Source organism: Ranitomeya imitator, chromosome 3 (genome assembly GCF_032444005.1).
Source record: "Ranitomeya imitator isolate aRanImi1 chromosome 3, aRanImi1.pri, whole genome shotgun sequence".
Lineage (NCBI taxonomy): Eukaryota > Metazoa > Chordata > Amphibia > Anura > Dendrobatidae > Ranitomeya > Ranitomeya imitator.
This window is the reverse complement of record NC_091284.1, coordinates 427,533,168-427,552,444: the sequence shown is the minus strand read 5'-3', so window position 1 is coordinate 427,552,444 and position 19,277 is coordinate 427,533,168. Positions and strand designations below refer to the sequence as shown.

Sequence of the window (19,277 nt, the reverse complement as noted above, 5' to 3'; positions counted from 1 at the left end):
TAGTCCAGTAAGTGACATCCCTGGAATCAGGCTTTCTTGCCCTAGGTTATGCTGCCCTCAGATTACATAGCAAAAACCTGATACGATTCCCTTTAAGGCCTGAAATTGTAGCTTTTTGACAATATTTGCAATCACAATCAACTAGATTATATTTAATCTTATCAACTAACCACTTAATTCAAGTGAAAAAACAAAAACAGAAAAATTGTGGAGCTTTTTCCTGTTTGTTTTATTTATTCGTAATATACATTTATACAAGCCATAATAAAAGGCTATTTTTGCAACGGTTCTATGAGTTGTAATCTAGATTTAAGAATAACGCATGCAGTTTACAAACGAGAGGTAGAAACACGGTATTAAAGACTTAGAAATGCACAGACGGGCATCTGTATATTCCACAAGCAGGTACATAAATAAAAACACTTCAAAGTAATTGGCAGAATTTTTGATAAATAATATAAAAATGGCTGTCAAGTAAAATAAAAACACATGGTGCATTGAAATATTAATATATTGCAGCGGTGGTGTAAGTACTACTTTATGACCATCAATGTATTTTAGCAGAAGTCTCAAAATCCGGTAGTAAAAAACGGTCAAGCATCAGAATTTAGTGAAACAAATGGTGTTGGAAGTTTGGCTAAAAACATTCAATTATGGTTTTTTTTTTCACATACTGTCCTTAAGTGTATATTAGCAGACGTTAGTCTTATTATCAAGTAACATCCATAATGGGTACATGCAAAATCTCAGACTGCTTTAATTAGGGGAGGAGGTTTATTCCAATACTTGTGGCAAAAAGAAGACAGCAAAGTTTTCCGAGATTCTTAACCTTTTAAACCAGTAACATAAAAAAAATGCAAACATTTAAAAATATCATATGCCGTGTCCCTTAACGTGAACACATTGTGTTAGTCAAGCGGAGACCTACATGGTATATGCCGCGCATCTGTTCCGCATGGGAACGTGCATGCATTTTCCACAGGTCTGTGAAATGCCTCCATTAAATGTAATGACCAAGTAGAAACAACAATCATAACTTCATATAAAACTCGCTGGTATTTCATTTTCTACCTAAATGCTTTTTAGAACCTAAAAAATGGCTGTTATGCTTTCAGAACTGAACATGGAAAAAAAAAAAAATCAGGAGCAAAAAAACATCTAAAACAACAACCTTAAAACACGGTGACGCAGTATTTGTCTTTCTAACTTTCATCATAGGTAAAAAAAAAAAAAAAGTATCAAGGACCTAGAACTGCACTAAAGGTGTGAAAACGTATATAAAGAATATGGTAAGCCCATGTGAAAGAATTCGGACTTAGGTGTAACCCATTTTCGGTAAACTACTAAAAACAAATGACATAAAAGGCTTATCCAAACGGGTCACATTAGAAAATAAAAGTGGCATGTTACACATGAAATAAATGAGTGGCACTGCTGTTCTTCAAAAAGAAAAAGAGAAGAAACGTCACCAAGTACTGGCCTCCAGTGACCATATCTAGTTGTACAGGTCACACAGCAGTTCTGTCTACTAACCTTTGGTGCCATAGCTGTGAGCGGCTCTTCCTGCGTCATCTACTGTTCAGACATATGAGCTGCACCCTAATATTTGCAGGCCACACTACAGACTTAGGGGTATACCGTAATTGTCCGGCAGGAGCTACTGTCTATTAATACCTAACAGAGTAGTAGTAGTCACACACGTCTATATTACAGCACTGTTCCTTCTCTAACACTGTCCATGGAACTCATTGGCGTCTGGTCGGAGAACACCCGATTTGAGAACTAGAGGAAGTCCGCACATTTCACATGCACAAACCAATATATATGCAACACACGACACCTGTATAGAAAGCAAATACCGATAAAATAAAAACGTTATTAAAAACAAACATATTAGTAATCAAGTATTAGACAAGTAGATACAAAAGGGTCACAAGTAAAAATTTTTTTTTACCATTTGTAAAGTTTTTAGGAAGCTACATATTAAATTCCACTTTTTGATACATACAATGAAATGATAACTTTTTCAGTAAATCCATTGTGCCTTTTCATATTGATAAGAGTTCCATACAAGATCATTTACAGTTTTAAGAAATTAGTGCAAAATAAATTGGTTTAAAAGTAGAACGTCAGGTAGCCACATCAAAAGGAGGGTAAGTTAACCAACACTCTGCGTGGCCAAGCTCCGTTTTGTTTTTATTTTTTTTTGTTTCCTTTACTTCTGTTCCTACTCAAAATAAAGTGCTTTTCTTCTATTTCGGTTGGATGGATTCTCTGGGTTCAGACGTTGTACCAGAAACCCTTGGGTGAGTGGGTAAAACACTGAACACTTCACTACTGGAATACTGGGTTGCAGCTTTTGAAGGTTTCCCTACTGGTTTCATCACCTCCACCTTCCTGGAGCAACCGTAGTTCATTATCGAAAATACATATCCAAAATTAAAAATTTCCCTCCATGTTACATGTAGATTGAAAGGCATGTTATGCAAGGAGTGTCTCTAAAATAAGGCAGCCTTCCCGCAGTCCCCTGATTTATTTTCACTCGGAAAGCCACCAATGGAGATTTTGGTTCCTCTTTCCATGTGTTAGATGTACAAGTATATATACACTGATCTACACTACAGTGGTCCCTTGTATTAGTCTTCAGCTGTCCATTACTATTCATACAGAGCGACGGCTCCATAGAGTGCAGACAGTCGTCCTTCCACACTCGCTTTATCTGGGGAAAAAGGGTTAAAAACAATGAAGAGGGTGTTAAAAATCATATAAAACACAAGTAACAGTGGAGCTAGACTATAAAACATTAGTAATGCTTCAAGCACAGGGATATTCTAGCTTGCGATGATACAATTAAAAAAAAGGGTGAAAGCATGGTCAGACATTTATAAGGCACCACCTCGTATGGAAAATTCAACCCATTTCACGCCACCCTTTGTATCCCTAAATCTGGCAATGTAAACTCCGCAACAGAACAATTCTAACTTTTCAGTTAAGTCTCATTTCTTTTGTGGGTACTTTAATAAAAACAAAAACAGTAACTTAAAAAATATATATAATTTTCCATAGGATAGCAGATAATTTGCTGATCGCGGTGGGACCACCCTTAGGGAAGCCCCAGCATTCGGGACTTTAGAACATGAATAAAAAGCCTGCAGAGAACCATCTTGAACAGAGCAGCAATGCGCTTGGTCTCTGCTCCATTAATTGGACAATGGAACTTCAAGAAATAGCAGAGTACAGTGCTTGGCGTTCTCTGCCAGTCCCACTGACCATGAAAGAAACACGTCAAATCATGAGCACCTCAGTTCCATTCAACATGGGGACGCAGAGTCCCGTTCTCGAGATCGGTGGTGATCCAGCCACTTGGGCCCATAGATGGAGGATAACTTGTTTCTTTGTAAATAACCCCTTATAGCTTATCTTTTTGCATAACGGACGAGTACACGATACGCTGCAGAATCGAGCTGACCAAGCCACGGGTTAAAAAAGGAAAGAATCACACAGCCAGGATCTGATGCATGCTGTCTGTGGTTTAGGCAGCAGGATTCTTATCATCGGTTCCCTTTAACTGCCCAGAGTCAAGATTTCATCTGGCCATCATTCAATAGGAGGCTCTATCATTTGGTTCAAGTGGCTATATAGCTGTCCTGGTCGTACGATGGAAACACAGGCACACTACATGAACAGGACAGATTTTTATCCACCGGAATAAACATTGAAGATTCAAATTAAATGACAGCAAGCCGAATTATTGAACATTTTAAGGCACAGATACACAAAGTATATTGGGAAAAGTTTTAAAGTTTTTATTATATAAAAATTAACATTTCTAATTTTTTTTGTATGGTTCAGATTCTGACAAGGACAATTGACATGCATTAACTATAGGCGTCTAATCACTGGGGCTCTCATAATTAGGACTTATGAAGAAGTCTGTGCAAATCAGAGCAAGGACCGCTAATGCACAGAATGGCCGCGAGTCTCTCGTGACCTGCACGTGACAGCTTCATGAATGAAACAAGAATGCAAGGATTTGGACATCTCTAATAATCATATTTTATTCACAATAGAACATAAAACATATCAAGAGTTGGAAACTTTTCTATGTAATTTGAAAAAATTAACTCAAAATGGATGACCGAAACACGTCAACAGAGATGGCACAGAGCGAGGTCTACCATTGTAAAGCATCACCTATTCTTTTTACAACAGTCTGTAAACGTCTGGGAAGTGAGGAGGAGACAGATTGCTGAAGTTTTGAGAGCGGAACACTTTGGAATAACTGAAACTTTTGATATTCAAAGGCTTTACATTTTTACTTAAATTGTTCAACAATTTTTAGACGCTGTTGTGCAGACTGGCGAACCTCTGACCATCATTGCTTCTGAGAGACTCTGCCTATCTGAGGGAATGTGCAGACCAGTCAACGCTGCTGGTTGGACACGGAGTACTTGTGCAGCATCCAACGTGCAGAGTGCAGATGTTACAGCATAGTGGATGGGATTTCAAGAAATGTGTCCAGAGATGCCTGCAGCTCACCTGCGGAGACGGATATGCGCTGTGCCCAAAGCACTACCAATTCCTGATAGTCTGCACAGACCCCACCAGCTCTTTTTATACACAGTCATGTGACTTAATTGAAAGTTGACCCGCCACCTCTTTTTCCATTAGTACCATTTACTTTTCCAGCCTTTTGCTAACACCGTCCCGTTTTTTGGGACGTGTTGCTGCCGTCAATTTCTAAATGAGACGTTCCCATTTTATTTGAAAACAATAAGAATATTTCAACTCATGATCTGATCTGTCTTCTATATCCTGTTATGAACAATACATAGCTTAAAAAAAAAATAAATAAAAAAAAATTGCATTCTTGATTTATATACAGAATAGTACAAGCTGGGATGCGGTGTAACATGTACACATAGTATGTATTATAGGGCATAATCACAACCCTAATGAGCTAATATAATGCAAGGCTCTTTTACAAGATGGCATTCTAGGGTTGAGCCATCAAGGTTTGTGGCGGCAGTCTGCAGAATTGTGAATGCAGCTCTGGATGATAGAAAAATATCAACATGTTCTTTAAAGGGAACCTGTCACCCCCAAAATCGAAGGTGAGCTAAGCCCACCAGCATCAGGGGCTTATCTCTGTAGATAAGCCCCTGATGTATCCTGAAAGATGAGAAAATAGGTATTAAGCTTACCGTTAATGATGTTTCCAGGAGTCCATCCTGACAGCACCCTGGAGGACGTCCTCCTCCCTTGCTGGGAAAGGAAACACGAGAGTTCAAAAGGTCATGTCCCACCCCCAATCCTCCGTGTTGTAACAAGAACCGCCTCATGGAAATGCAGAAAAAAAATTCTTTAATGGTAAATAGAACATATTACATCATATGCCAGGAACGTATTACATCATATGCCAGGGTTATATTACATCATGCGTATAAATATCACCAGGGAGGGAACTACCAGTGCTGTCAGGATGGACTCCTGGAAACATCATTAACGGTAAGCTTAATACCCATTTTCCAGGACGTCCCTCCTGACAGCACCCTGGAGAGTACCAAGGCACTTCCTCAGGGTGGGATTACCGCTTGGAGAACCTTTCTCCCAAATGCAGTATGTTGACCAGACAAAACATCAAGTTTATAATGTTTACAAAAGGTGTTGGCACTAGCCCATGTTGCAGCCTTACAAATTTGCTTTAGAGAGGCGCCTGCCCGCTCAGCCCAAGAAGTAGCTATCCTTCGAGTAGAATGTGCATGGAGACCCTTTGGATTGGAGGTGGGACCCCCTCTGACTGGTAGGCCTCAGAGATCACGGACATGATCCAACGGTTATGCTGGCAGCATCCAGGCAGTATTCAGGTAGTTAACGTCGACACATGACCAGTGAACCTCGGCTCCCTCAATACTTTCACTTAGGCTTATGCCAGTGGGTTAAAGCTGAAGGGCAGTGCTAAGTCACTCTGGTGGTGCTTTATACGTGAAACTATAGAGAAGCCTTGAATGTATTTTGTGTCGGTCATATACTTGCATGATTGTTGTGATTAGTGCTTTGCCCCTAGTGACCTCTAGCTGTGCCTGAGGTACCTAGATATTTTGATATAAGTTTGATTTTTGTTTATTGATATTATAATAAAATTTGTTATATTTTACATTCCTTGTGCCATCAGTTTATTTTCTTTGGTGGTACTGTAGTTTAGTATCCTGACATGGCAATTTGCCAGAGTGTCGGTTCCTTCTCAATGCCTCCCAAACAGCATACAGCTCTTTGAAGTTGGAGGAGCTGTGAATGACATCTGCTGGCCACCTCCCTTGTAGGATCCTGCCTTTTATATGAGCTCCCCAGCCCCAGGCACTGGCGTCTGTAGTAACTACTACGTAGGGATCGGTAGACCATAACACTCCGATTCTTAGCTTCTCTGGTTGTGTCCACCAGAGGAGAGACCTTCGTACTGGATACGTCAGCTTTAAAATACTGTCCAGAGAAGACTGACGACGGTCCCATCTGGAAAGGATTAATCTTTGCAGAGGTCTTGAATGGAACTGTGCCCATCTTATACACGGTATGCAAGCCGTCATTAGGCCTAGTACTCTCATGGCCATCCTTATTGATGCTCTGCGTTCTAATAGGAGCCTGATTTGGATCTGTATTGCCTCCAGCTTGGTCTCGGGTAGTAGGGATATCCTGTTTCTTGAGTCCAGAGACACTCCCAGGAAGATTCTTCCTGTGTTTCGGAGTCAGGTTGGATTTCTGCCAGTTTATGACCCATCCTAATTGTTCCATCACAGATATAGTTCGGTTCCTGTGGTCTGACAGAATCTCTGGCGTTCTTGCTACCAGGAGAAAGTCGTTGAGATATGGGACTATTATGATCCCCTGGTTTCTCAGGAAAGCGACAATCTCTGACACCAGCTTTGTAAATATACAAGGTGCTGAGGCAAGCCCGAACGGAAGGCATTGAAACTGGTAGTGACAAGTCCCAGACGGCAGAACTACCGCAAACCTCAGAAGCCTCAGATGAGGGGTGGACAGGGACCTGATAATAGGCACTCTTCAGGTCGAGAGTGCACATCACAACATCCCGATCTATGAGGAGGATTGCTGATCATATGGACTCCATACGGAACCTCTTGTACCTGACCCAGGCATTCAGAGGTTTCAGATTTATTATTGTGCGAGAGTCACCGGATGGTTTTGTTATGGAAAATAGGGAAGAGTAGTGTCCCTGGCCTACTTCTAGTGGTGGAACTGGAATTATGACTTCTGAGGAAAGCATATCCTTTAAGTCTATCATCATGGGAGAGTCTTGCATAACCACCATATGTACGATGTATCTGTCTGGTGGAGGGGAGTAAAGCTCGATACTGTAGCCTTCTGACACAGTCCGAAAGACCCACTGATTTTGAGTGATTCGGGCCCAATTCTCTGCAAAGTGGCGAAGCCTTCCCCCGATAAGAGTGGAGTCATTGTGTCTTAGATTTAAAGGAGGGGCTGAAGAAGAAACTTCTGTTCTTATTGCCGTGGCTACGGGAACCCCTATTAAATCCTCTATTGGATCTACCCCCTCTGAAATCGGACTGTCTCCTGAAGGGAAAACCTCTCCGAAAGGACTGAGACCTCTTAGGCTTGTCCTCCGGAAACCCCTTCTTATCAGAGGCCGACTCTAGGATAGTATCTAGGGAAGGACCAAATACCCTTGCTCTTGAGAAGGGAATGAACATAATTTGGTTTTAGAGGCATTATCCCCTGACCAGGATCTTAGCCAGACCGCCCTTCTAGCCGCGTTGGATAATGAACCACTTCTAGCCGATTCAGCCGTCATATCGGACAGAAAGGCCATGGCAGATCTCATTATAGGGAGAGAATTTAGAATATCGGACCTCGGGGTTTTATTGGACAGATGCTCTTCCAATTGACCCATCCATAGGTACATAGACCGGGCTACCGAGGTAGCTGCTATGTTAGTCTTAATTAGGGCCGCGGACGATTCCCAGGCCCTCTTTAGCAGTATGTCGGCTTTCCGATCCATGGGTTCGCGCAAATTTAATCAGTCCTCGAATGGTATGGTTGTCTTTTTGGCAACCTTTGCCACCGGAATGTCTACTTTGGGTATCTCTTCCCATAGTTTGACTTCTTCCGGCTCGCATGGTAGACAAGCCTTGAAGTCTTTAGACAATACCAGCCGACGTTCTGCCTCTTTCCACTAATCCAGTATCATGGCTTTAATATGCTCACTAACTGGGAAGACTGTCTGCCGACGTGACATGAGTCCCCCGAACATCAGGTCCTGTCTGGATTGTGGCTTAGATGTCTCTTCTATCTGAATTGTGCTTCACACAGCCTGCACGAGATTATTCGTCTCCTCCGCCTGGAAGAGGTATTTCCTTTGGTGGTCCTGGCTCTCTGAAGGAAGCTCCCCCTCTTCTTCTGAGACAAAGTCTTCAGAGTCAGACTTGTCCTCAGAACTAAACTCCGGCTCTCTTAGGTCTCGCTCCCGTCTGGCTCTCTTGCGGCTGGGAATGGGGCTGGACTTCTCCACAATACTGGACAAAGAAGCTTGAACTTCTTGTATTAGGGACCTCATTTCTGACAAAAGTGCGGGATGTTCGTCCCTCATAACCTTAGATGTGCAATCTGCACACAAGGTTTTGCCATGAGTGTCCGGAAGCTTCACGCTACATATAGGGCATCTACTGGATTTTCCGGAAGCCTTGCCGGATTTCTTAGCTTGACCAGGGGGGGGGAGGCAGCGGGGGTTCCCTTATCCTTAAATGACATAAGATAGGGAGTAAGTAATGGGGTAAGCCTGCTCGTGCGTGCAGATACGGAAGTCTGCGCTATGCGCACTTACCCCTTCCTCGGCTGGCATGTTTCCTTCCATGATGATTCCTGAGGTAGCAGGTCCCCGCGGCTCACAACGCTGGACAGAAGCGCTTCAGCTGCTACGCGTTCCACGCTGGAGCGCACACACTTCCCCCGCTCTTATAGAGTCACCGGAAGGGACGGTAACGGATGCCGCGATACCGGAAGTGACGTGGTTCCCTGGGAACTTTCGCCTGAAGACGCCGTGCAGGGCGCAACACCGCTCTGGATGCCGCGAATCCCTGCCACGTGGAACCGCGTCCGCAGCAGAGAGCCTCCCACCGGGAGGAGCGGCTGCCACCAGGAGCTTCGCCACTCCTGGTCTTTGGAGCAGAGGGACCCCCCTCTGGAGGGTTTCTGCCCTGAGTCTCTTGACAGGGGTAAGGGTATTGGCAAGCCACACGATCCCCCTGAGCTCCGGTAAACTGCGCAGCTTCTCTCGTGCGTCCCTTGCAGGGACAGGAAAAACATTGAGGATTGGGTGTGGGACATGACCTTTTGAACTCTCGTGTGTTTCCTGTCCCAGCAAGGGAGGAGGACGTCCTCCAGGGTGCTGTCAGGAGTGACGTCCTGGAAAAAGACGTTAGATTATACTCACCCAGGGGCGGTCCCGCTGCGGTCAGGTCCAATGGACGTCGCGGTCCGGTCCGGGGCCTCCCATCTTCTTATGATGACGTCCTCTTCTTGTCTTCACGCTGCGGCTCCGGTGTACTTTGTCTGCCCTCTTGAGGGCAGAGCAAATTACTGCAGTGTGCAGGCGCTGGGCCTCTCGGACCTTTCCCGGCGCCTGCGCACTGCAGTACTTTGCTCTGCCCTCAAGAGGGCAGACAAAGTACACCGGAGCCGCAGCGTGAAGACAAGAAGAGGACGTCATCGTAAGAAGATGGGAGGCCCCAGACCGAACCGCGACGCCCATTGGACCCGACTGCAGCGGGACCGCCCCTGGGTGAGTATAATCTAACCTTTTTCTCATCTTTCAGGATACATCAGGGGCTTATCTACAGCATTACAGAATGCTGTAGATAAGCCCCTGATGCCAGTGGCCTTATCTCATATACGATTTTTGGGGGTGACAGATTACCTTTAATGTATGCATGGTCTGATAGAAAATATATAAATGTTCTATGGTGAATAAAATAAACTAACATCATTGATACAGTTGTTCTCACACAATCCTGATATTAGAGGTTTTAAATGCAACTATGAACTTTCTCTCATAGCATTTACTTATACACACAGTTTTAGGATTATTGACATGATAAAAGACGATCCACCCCTCCCGCTCCATGAATCTTACATTTATGGACATTTTCAATGTCTGCAGGGCTCTGTAGGATCTTTGTTAAGCCTTCTAATAGAAGTGCTGCTTTGTGGTAGCGATAGGCGATATCTTCTGTCTGCTGGAACATTTCATCTAGTGCAGCCGACTGAACCTGGTAAAAAACGGAGAAAAACTATAATGACCCCGACGGATTCTAAGCAGTCGGTCACTCATGCATGTTCTAAAAGGTTCAACATGGGAGGTAGCATGGAAGCAGAACTCCAATGGAAACCAAGACAAAAGAAACAGTTCAACTTCTCATTTGAAGCCTTTCTCAAGCATAACCATGATATTATGCCAGCGCAATTATATACACATACATAGGTAAGTCAAATCCATTTAGCCTGTTAATTGTGGGTTAAAAAAAAAGTTCTATGAAAAGTTGTCTTGTCAAAATTTTTAAAATTATTCTTGTGAGATACTGATTAATTTTACTTTTTATAGGGTGTACTCATTTATGCTGGGTACTGTACAAACACAAGTCAAAACCATTTAGACATGATTCTATTATGTGAATAGAGTGATAAAAATACAATATTACATAAGCAGAGAATAAATAGCGTATAATCCTTAGCTACGTTGATGATTATATAACCCTAGGCTGAGTAATACAATTAAGTGAACTCATGTGAAAAGTAAACATAACATCAAGAACGCTCACGAAGCAATGTGGAATTTCAATGAATTTGGCATTAGAAAAAAAAAAAAACAGCAACTAATACCACAAGACAAAAAGGAAATGTGATAAACGCAAATGATGAATCGGGGCCTTAATGTGTAGGTTTACTTTTCACTTGTGTTCATATGACTGCATTACTCAACCTGGGGCTATAAAATTATTCATAGCATTATCCATGTGCCTTATTAATTATTATTTTTTTTTTTAAAACAATACATTTTTATTGAAAGTTTTCGGTTTACATATAAAAGATAATCAAGATAATCAAGAAAAATCAGAATAAATCTTTACATACAATCTGAACAATAATGCATGTGATTAACTAACATGCAATCATGCAACCTAACAAAAGTAAGGGAAAGGGGAAGTGGGGGGGAGCCCGAGTGAGAAAGTGTATAACGTCCGAAGAGTATGGTAGGTTTTTCTGAATCCGACTGAATGTAGTTGGTTGGGTATAGTACCGGTATGGCAAAAGGGGTATGGTTGGTGTATTCCGCCCAGGGGAGCCATATTTTCTCGAATTTGCCAACTTTGTCCATTAGTATAGCCGACAATTATTAATTATATTTTTATCACTATTCACATAACTAGATTTTACTGCGTACACCCCCTTTGAAAACTAAGACTTATCAGTATGTTACTGAACATAAGAAGAATTTCTAAAATTTTGATATGACTGGGTTTCATAGAACATTTTTTTAGGTCCTAACATGAAAGCAAGGTTAATAATGTAACTTTCATCACAAAATCTAGTTTTACTCAAATTGGTTGAAGCAAAAAAATGAATATAAATCATCAAAAACAACTACACCTAGTCATTTGTATGGCCTGCATGATTTTTTAAGGACAGCACCAAGTCTTCTAGGCATGGAGTGAACAAGTTGGCCACATACTGTAACATCTATCTTTTTCCATTCTTCAAAATCGACCTCCTGAATGGAGAATAATGCTCAATTTGTCTATCCAGAATTCCCCATAGGTGTTTCGGTTGGGGTCACACTTTGCCACTGAATCACTTTCACCCATTTTCATCAGAAATGCTACGTAGCCTTTTATGATCATAGTCATGTTGAAAAAAGGTAGCGTTTAGCAAGAGCACGGAGTGTGGTAGCATCTTCTCTTTCAACATAGAGCAGTATATCTGTGAAGTCATGATACCGTCAAAGAAATGTAGCCCCTCGACACCAGCAGTACTCATGCAGCCCCAAAAAGGACACTGCCACCATGTATCACTGTAGGCACATAGTTTTCTTTGTACTCCTCTCCTTTGAAACGTCGTATAGTTTTGAAGCCATCTGTTCCACAAACCTTTATCTTGGTCTCATCACTTCAGAGTAGAGAGTCCAAGTAATTTTTTTTTTTTTTTCAGCATGGGTCATGGCAAATTGTAGACAAGCCTTTTACTTGCATGGGCTTTAGGAGAGGCTTCCTCATGTATGCCATTCCTCTGCAGTGTACACCATATTGTGTCACAGAAAACACTCCCATTTGGCTTGGAACAGTCGTGGGAAAATTCTACCATGTCTGAACTAATCCCCTCAGATATTAGTGTTTCTTTAGAATATAAATTTGCCTTCTTGCTTTATTAATACGATAAATTCACAAAATGTGTGTGCAGATATAATAGCCCTCTTACCATTTCCACAGCACAATTGTAGATTAATTTTTCTGCTGTGACGCTGTTTATCTCGTCCACAAATGTCTGTTTGTCTGAGAAAAAGCGATTCAGCTGCTCAGTCAGTTTCTTGCTCATGCTGATGCAGAACTTATATCGGTCATTCATGGTTTTCACCACTGTAAACAATAATGAAAAAAGCCTCAGGGTCACTGGTTCTTACGAATGGGTTTGTGGATAAATCTGGTGTGCAAGGACAGCATTTTACCTTGTTTTACAGCACTTGAAGGGGTTAACGTTGCTGATTTGATCTGTGATTTGGCAAGCTGTAGAGAGGAGGCCAGGAACTGAGCAGATTTCATGTACAGTACCAGCTGTTCCACTAGTCTGAGAAAACAATAGGGCGAGGTCAATTACTGTCCTCATTAACTCCCTGCCAGGGTAAACAGATCATTTTATGACCACCAGATGTTCCAGGGCTATGAAGGGTCAAAAATCAGACACGTAGAGATTCTGTCACATTATCAACTCGCTAGCACAAATTAGGACATGGAGAGCAAGCACATCCTGAGATGTTATGAGACTCCTCCAGGCTATTGCATTCTGCCATTTTCTGAAAAAATTGTACACTACATCAATTTGTCATATTCACTTACCCCCATTCTTTGCTCAGCTGGCTTATCTGATCTACCACCACACTTTCCTGTATCTGGTAAAGGGACACGGCTGAGGCGCAGAAATCCGTATTTCCACTGCGGCTTGCAGTCAACTCCATGACACATTCAGTAAAGGCAAGCATCAGATTGAGGTGTCGTAGAGTTTCTGTGTGTTCCCTCTGATTACAGAAATAGAGATATATAGAAACTAATGTTAAAGGGTTTTTTTCAACACCACAAGTGGTTAAAATTGCAAAGTCCTCGTAAAGAAGAGCATCTATACAATTTAGGTGTTATAAAAAAAAATGAAATCCTCTATTCTAGAGGACAGGGAATTTTTATTCAATTATTTACCTAATATACCTATCATCATTGCCTAGATTACCGGCCACTGCCGATAAGCTACAACGGTGGCCATTATCCTAGGCAACAAGCTGTAAGCAATAAGGAAGGAGAGCAGTGCTTACAAGCTCTTTTCCATAAAGCTTGAAGTGAGGTTCTGAAACTGAATCCAGCAAATTTCAGTGGCATTGTGCTCCTCAGATGCAAAGTTGATTCTGCTAGCGGCATTGTAGAGGGCACAGCGCGGATCAGCGGCTCAACAATGACACCGATCCAAGCTGCTAATCTTCAAGAGAGGCCCGACCCCAAGCAAACAAAGCCAGAAGGCTGGTTAACAGTGTGCTCCTGAAGATCTATGTTGATGATGATGATAACAGCTCTTTAATTATCTTAAAACTCTGTTCCCAACCAGCCACTTAAAGATGTGTAGTTACATTTACCTATTTATTAGAAGCCAACTGGCAAATCCGCTGTAAATGTCTAGTATTCAAACCACCTCATGAGACTAACCAACATCACAGTAGTTATATCATTAGATCTAATATTAATATACTGTGGTCATACATTTATGGACATTAGAGGGAACAGTCGCAATACTCATGAACAACGACGAAAGACAACGACAGAGAATTCCAAAGATAATTTAGATAATCAAAATTAAGTTTATTAAATAACCAGGTACAGAAGGAAAAAAGGAAAGGGAGGGGTTAAACCCAATAACACGCAGAGAATAGGATACTTGGGGGGCATTATCTGTATTGACAGCACAGGCTAAAGGGTCATATAAAATCTTATAAAGTGTGATCACATATATTACACATTTCCCATATAGCCTAGCCAATTAATATCCTAGCTCCTGTAATATATATAGCAATAAAACAGCCACATCAGCTGATGTCATTACCAGTAATCGGCCAGGAATGTGACCACGAGCGTCCTCCCCGACGCTCGTTTCGGCAGTATAGCCTTTCTCAAGGGGACCCCTTGAGAAAGGCTATACTGTCGAAACGCGCGTCGGGGAGGACGCTCGTGGACACATCTAAATTATCTTTGGAAGTTTCTGTCGTTTTTCTTCGTTGTTCAAGTGTCAAGTATTGTAGAATGATCAAATTTCCATCTTCATAATGACATGTGGAACAAGTGTAATATTACATCATTACTAGCGCTATTGACGTGTGGAGCGAGTAATATTACATCATTACTAGTGCTATAGCACTCGGGGAAAAAAATAAAATCGATGACACAAGGTTTTAAAAGTGAAGTGCAGTAATCTAGGGAAATGTCCACTGTTATTTTTGCATTCACACTATTCACAAAAGGATTAAGCATTGGCCTTAAACATTACATGCAGTTTGCTAATCTGAAAATGTTCCATCCATCTTTGAATGCAACGTCGCCCATTATTCTAGCCGCAGCATCGTTCATACCTCCATGAGTGTTTCTTCAGGCAGTTCAGGAGCCTCAAAGGTTATAAAATCTTCAAGACTAGGCGGTGATGTGCCATAAGACATGTATTTGAGGGCCGGTGCTGCATCGGCTCCAGGAGGAGAGGAACCCATGTGTATTCCCGAGGGGGATCCCATATACACTCGGCCACTAGTGGAGCACAGCGAGCCACCAGAGCTGTTTGAACCAACTGTATGTGAGGGAAAAAAAAAACAAACAAATTCATAAAACATATAGACTGCATAAATCAATATACGTTAGGCCGCTTTTTAAGCATCAGCTTTTGTTCACATACGTGAAAAACAGCCAGTGGGGTTTTTTTTTCAGTGTGCAGGATACAATTTTTGGTTTGTGTGCCCCTTTATACAATCCTTTTTGCATCCATAAAAAAAATAAAAATAAAATAAAATGTCTTCACTATTCCTACTTAAATAAACAATCAAATACAGATTGCACCCGTATTACATTGTATGCTAAACCATTTATTTATTTTTTTTTTTTCACAGGACTGACTTAAATCACACAGATCAAATTTGGACGTGCTTCCAAGTTTTTGATTTTTTTTGCAATACGTCCCCAAAAAATAAAATGAGACCTGTTAACAGACACACAGATTGTTAGGGGCTGTGACCTACCCCCAAAAATAGTGGGTGACACAAGTATCAAAAAAGTGACGTCTGATAATGTGGATGTTGAACAATCATATGTCCGAATCACGGTGCTGACCACGTTCCAGTGTTAGAAACGAGCTCGGTTTTACACAACTGCTGGGGCATTTTCCATGACAAGATATGCTAGGACTTCTTCATAACAGAATATGCCAGCTTAAAGGGGAACTCGCACACATCCACATAATAGATGATCTCTTGGGGCACCACTGCTGGGACCTCCACAGATTAGTAGGAGCCTGAGTGGCGCTAAAGATTACCAGGCGTGCTGCTGATAATTAAAAAGAACATAGGAACAATGGAGAAAGCAGTACAGCTCTTGGCTTCTTCCATCAGGGTTAAAGGCCTTGAATGGAGAGGCAGTGGACATGCATGGCTGTCAATTCAAACAGCTCCAGACCACACTACAATGGGAAATAGGACCACATTAAAAGGGGATTTGTCCCATGTCAAATAATAGGCTATATGCTCAGCAAAATATTAACAAACTGAGCTCTTACTTGCCCTCCCCAGGTCAAGAACTACCGCTCACTGCTGCTCAGGTCTTTGTTGATAGGCTGCAGAGGTGATGCCACGTAGACAGTGCTGCAGACAATCACAGAGCTCAGCGTCTTGTTCAGTCTGCATCAGCATCACTGCAGCAGCCTATTAAGACAGCAGTAGTAGTGGAGAGACATTGATGGACCTGGGGAGGGTGAGCAAACCCTCGGTTTGTTACTTATGTCTTTGAGCCAATAGGCTAACAATATATGAAACGAGACAATTCATCTTCTTGTACGCTCAACACATTTGACCTTCTTTATTAGAAAATCTAAAAAATAAGAAATGGTGCTAGCCCTACCTGATGTGGCTCGAGCCCTCATCATCATGTGAGTGCACGTGGGTGGGGTGGCGCTGCTAGGAGGAGAGCCCACCGTAAACATCACTGCTCTATTAGCCATGGCAGGCACTGTGAGGACGCTTCCTGTAGCACCAGAAGGGACTGGAAAGTAATAAATAGATATACATATAATACAGACTATATGCACTGGAAGAAACTGAAGATCTACGCTAGTCTTCACATGCTCAATAACAATGTTAATTCAAAACCAAAAAATAGTACCCATCAATGACTAGTAAAAGAATGCCCATACCTGTATCCATGGGACGCTCAGAGTTCAGACTGTCTGTGCTGCCCTGGTAATGCTGTCCTCCTAGGATCGTCCTGCTGGCCTGATCTGACAATTTCCCAGCACTCACGGACCTGTAAAGGAGACCACCATGCTTTACTGATGGTATTATTCACATTAGAAGCATAGCACAGCCCACAGAAGGACAGGTACGGAAAGTTAAATATGGCCCGCTTAGGAGAACTGTGGGAAAAATAAGTGGGTATATCCATTTATAAAACAAAATCCAAATCCTTTATTACCTGTCCATGAAAATGTTTACTGTGGATTTAAAGACATCTCTGACGTGTTTCTGGTGTTCGAGTCTATGACCGCGCATAACCCAAGGCCAGAAACACATCAGGTGTATCTTTTAATCCACAGAAATAGTTTTAATAGACATAAAAAAAAATCCAAGTGCTTTATAATAAGTGGATGTACTCACTTTTATTTCCCCCCCCATGGTTCTCCTATGTCCTGCAAGTTAACAGCAGAAGCAGGTCCCACACATTGCGCAAAGTCTAAGAATAATTAACGGGGAGAGTTATAAAAAAAAAAAAAAAAAAACACTTTCTGAGAGCAGCTAAGGTTGTCCTTCATGGAAGACTAAGAAGGACTTATCAATTCAGGATGAGGTCCCAGAAATTAACCAAACTTTAATAGAGAAGATGGTAACAAAAATGATTTATAAATTTTGCGAATTGGAGAACTTCGGATGATTGGTTGGACTTTAGGGACGTTCCAGACATTGATAGACGGATGTCAGGTACCGCTGCCATCTTATATTATAGCACAGATGTCATCTGTCCCCTCCCTGCCCTCATCTCCTCTGCTTTATCTTCACCCGCTTTTTTTTTATATCTTGTTTTGTTTTACGTCATCTTCTTATTCTACATTTTCACCACGTTATAAGCAAGTTATACTGTCATTTTACGTTCTATAGACGCCACAGGTATAGAGTCTTGGTTTTCATTCTTATTCATTGCATGCTGTATGTGCTCAATGGCCTTCTGTTTATTTCCTGTTGCTAGGGATAAAGATATAACCCAGCTTTTATCAGAGTTTATCTGATTGCGATACTACCATCTGACCTATGTACTATTGGAGCTATAATACCATTGCCCTTATTTACGGCAAATAAAATCATGTCCCCTCACCAATGCTTCCAAAGACCGCACTCAGATGTCCGTGATTTTTAGGTTTCCAAAAAAACTAAACTGTCCAATTATCTGTATTTTTGCCAAATTTTCATCAGGGTTTGGTCAGTGTGTCAGTTGTTTTCTTGCCTACGGGAAGTTCTCAAACTTCTATCAAATGAACATAACCGGATAGCACTCATACCTATGATGAAAATAAAGCTTTTTGCTGATCGCTTTGATCCACTGTTTTGGAGAGAAAGGGCTTTGTGTGCTAACCGTGCTTTGTGTGCTAACCATTTATTCCAGAAGATGGCGATCCTGAAAGCTAATAGATCACCCAATCTGTCAAAATGAGTATAGATCTATATAACCATCTTTCTATAAAAATACGTTTTGTATTCCTAGGTAAAAATGTTGCCAAAAATGTGTATATCAATGTGCTTTACGAGGAAAAAAAAAAAAAAGCTAAAAAACTTTCTTATAACAAATGTCCACTAGATGGCAGAAGGCCTTTTTATATACAGGTCCTTCTCAAAAAATTAGCATATAGTGTTAAATTTCATTATTTACCATAATGTAATGATTACAATTAAACTTTCATATATTATAGATTCATTATCCACCAACTGAAATTTGTCAGGTCTTTTATTCTTTTAATACTGATGATTTTGGCATACAACTCCTGATAACCCAAAAAACCTGTCTCAATAAATTAGCATATCAAGAAAAGGTTCTCTAAACGACCTATTACCCTAATCTTCTGAATCAACTAATTAACTCTAAACACATGCAAAAGATACCTGAGGCTTTTATAAACTCCCTGCCTGGTTCATTACTCAAAACCCCCATCATGGGTAAGACTAGCGACCTGACAGATGTCAAGAAGGCCATCATTGACACCCTCAAGCAAGAGGGTAAGCCCCAGAAAGAAATTTCTCAACAAATAGGCTGTTCCCAGAGTGCTGTATCAAGGCACCTCAATGGTAAGTCTGTTGGAAGGAAACAATGTGGCAGAAAACGCTGTACAACGAGAAGAGGAGACCGGACCCTGAGGAAGATTGTGGAGAAGGACCGATTCCAGACCTTGGGGAACCTGAGGAAGCAGTGGACTGAGTCTGGTGTGGAAACATCCAGAGCCACCGTGCACAGGCGTGTGCAGGAAATGGGCTACAGGTGCCGCATTCCCCAGGTAAAGCCACTTTTGAACCATAAACAGCGGCAGAGGCGCCTGACCTGGGCTACAGAGAAGCAGCACTGGACTGTTGCTAAGTGGTCCCAAGTACTTTTTTCTGATGAAAGCAAATTTTGCATGTCATTCGGAAATCAAGGTGCCAGAGTCTGGAGGAAGACTGGGGAGAAGGAAATGCCAAAATGCCTGAAGTCCAGTGTCAAGTA

At 41.7% G+C, this 19,277-nt stretch overlaps 1 protein-coding gene across 2 annotated transcripts in view; it reads right to left on the bottom strand.

Moving 5' to 3' along the window:
* Positions 1 to 205: 205 nt before the first annotated feature.
* ULK2 (unc-51 like autophagy activating kinase 2) overlaps positions 206 to 19,277 on the bottom strand; it is a 168,031-nt gene continuing 148,959 nt past the window's right edge. For both annotated transcript variants that reach the window (XM_069757236.1, XM_069757238.1), the window contains 8 exons: positions 16,729 to 16,838; positions 16,437 to 16,577; positions 14,909 to 15,117; positions 13,140 to 13,318; positions 12,752 to 12,870; positions 12,505 to 12,662; positions 10,166 to 10,301; positions 206 to 2,719 (listed from right to left, as the gene is read on the bottom strand). In XM_069757236.1, the coding sequence (XP_069613337.1) occupies positions 2,658 to 2,719; positions 10,166 to 10,301; positions 12,505 to 12,662; positions 12,752 to 12,870; positions 13,140 to 13,318; positions 14,909 to 15,117; positions 16,437 to 16,577; positions 16,729 to 16,838 (1,114 nt within the window). In that variant the 3' untranslated portion in view covers positions 206 to 2,657. The remainder of the gene's footprint in view (positions 2,720 to 10,165; positions 10,302 to 12,504; positions 12,663 to 12,751; positions 12,871 to 13,139; positions 13,319 to 14,908; positions 15,118 to 16,436; positions 16,578 to 16,728; positions 16,839 to 19,277) is intronic.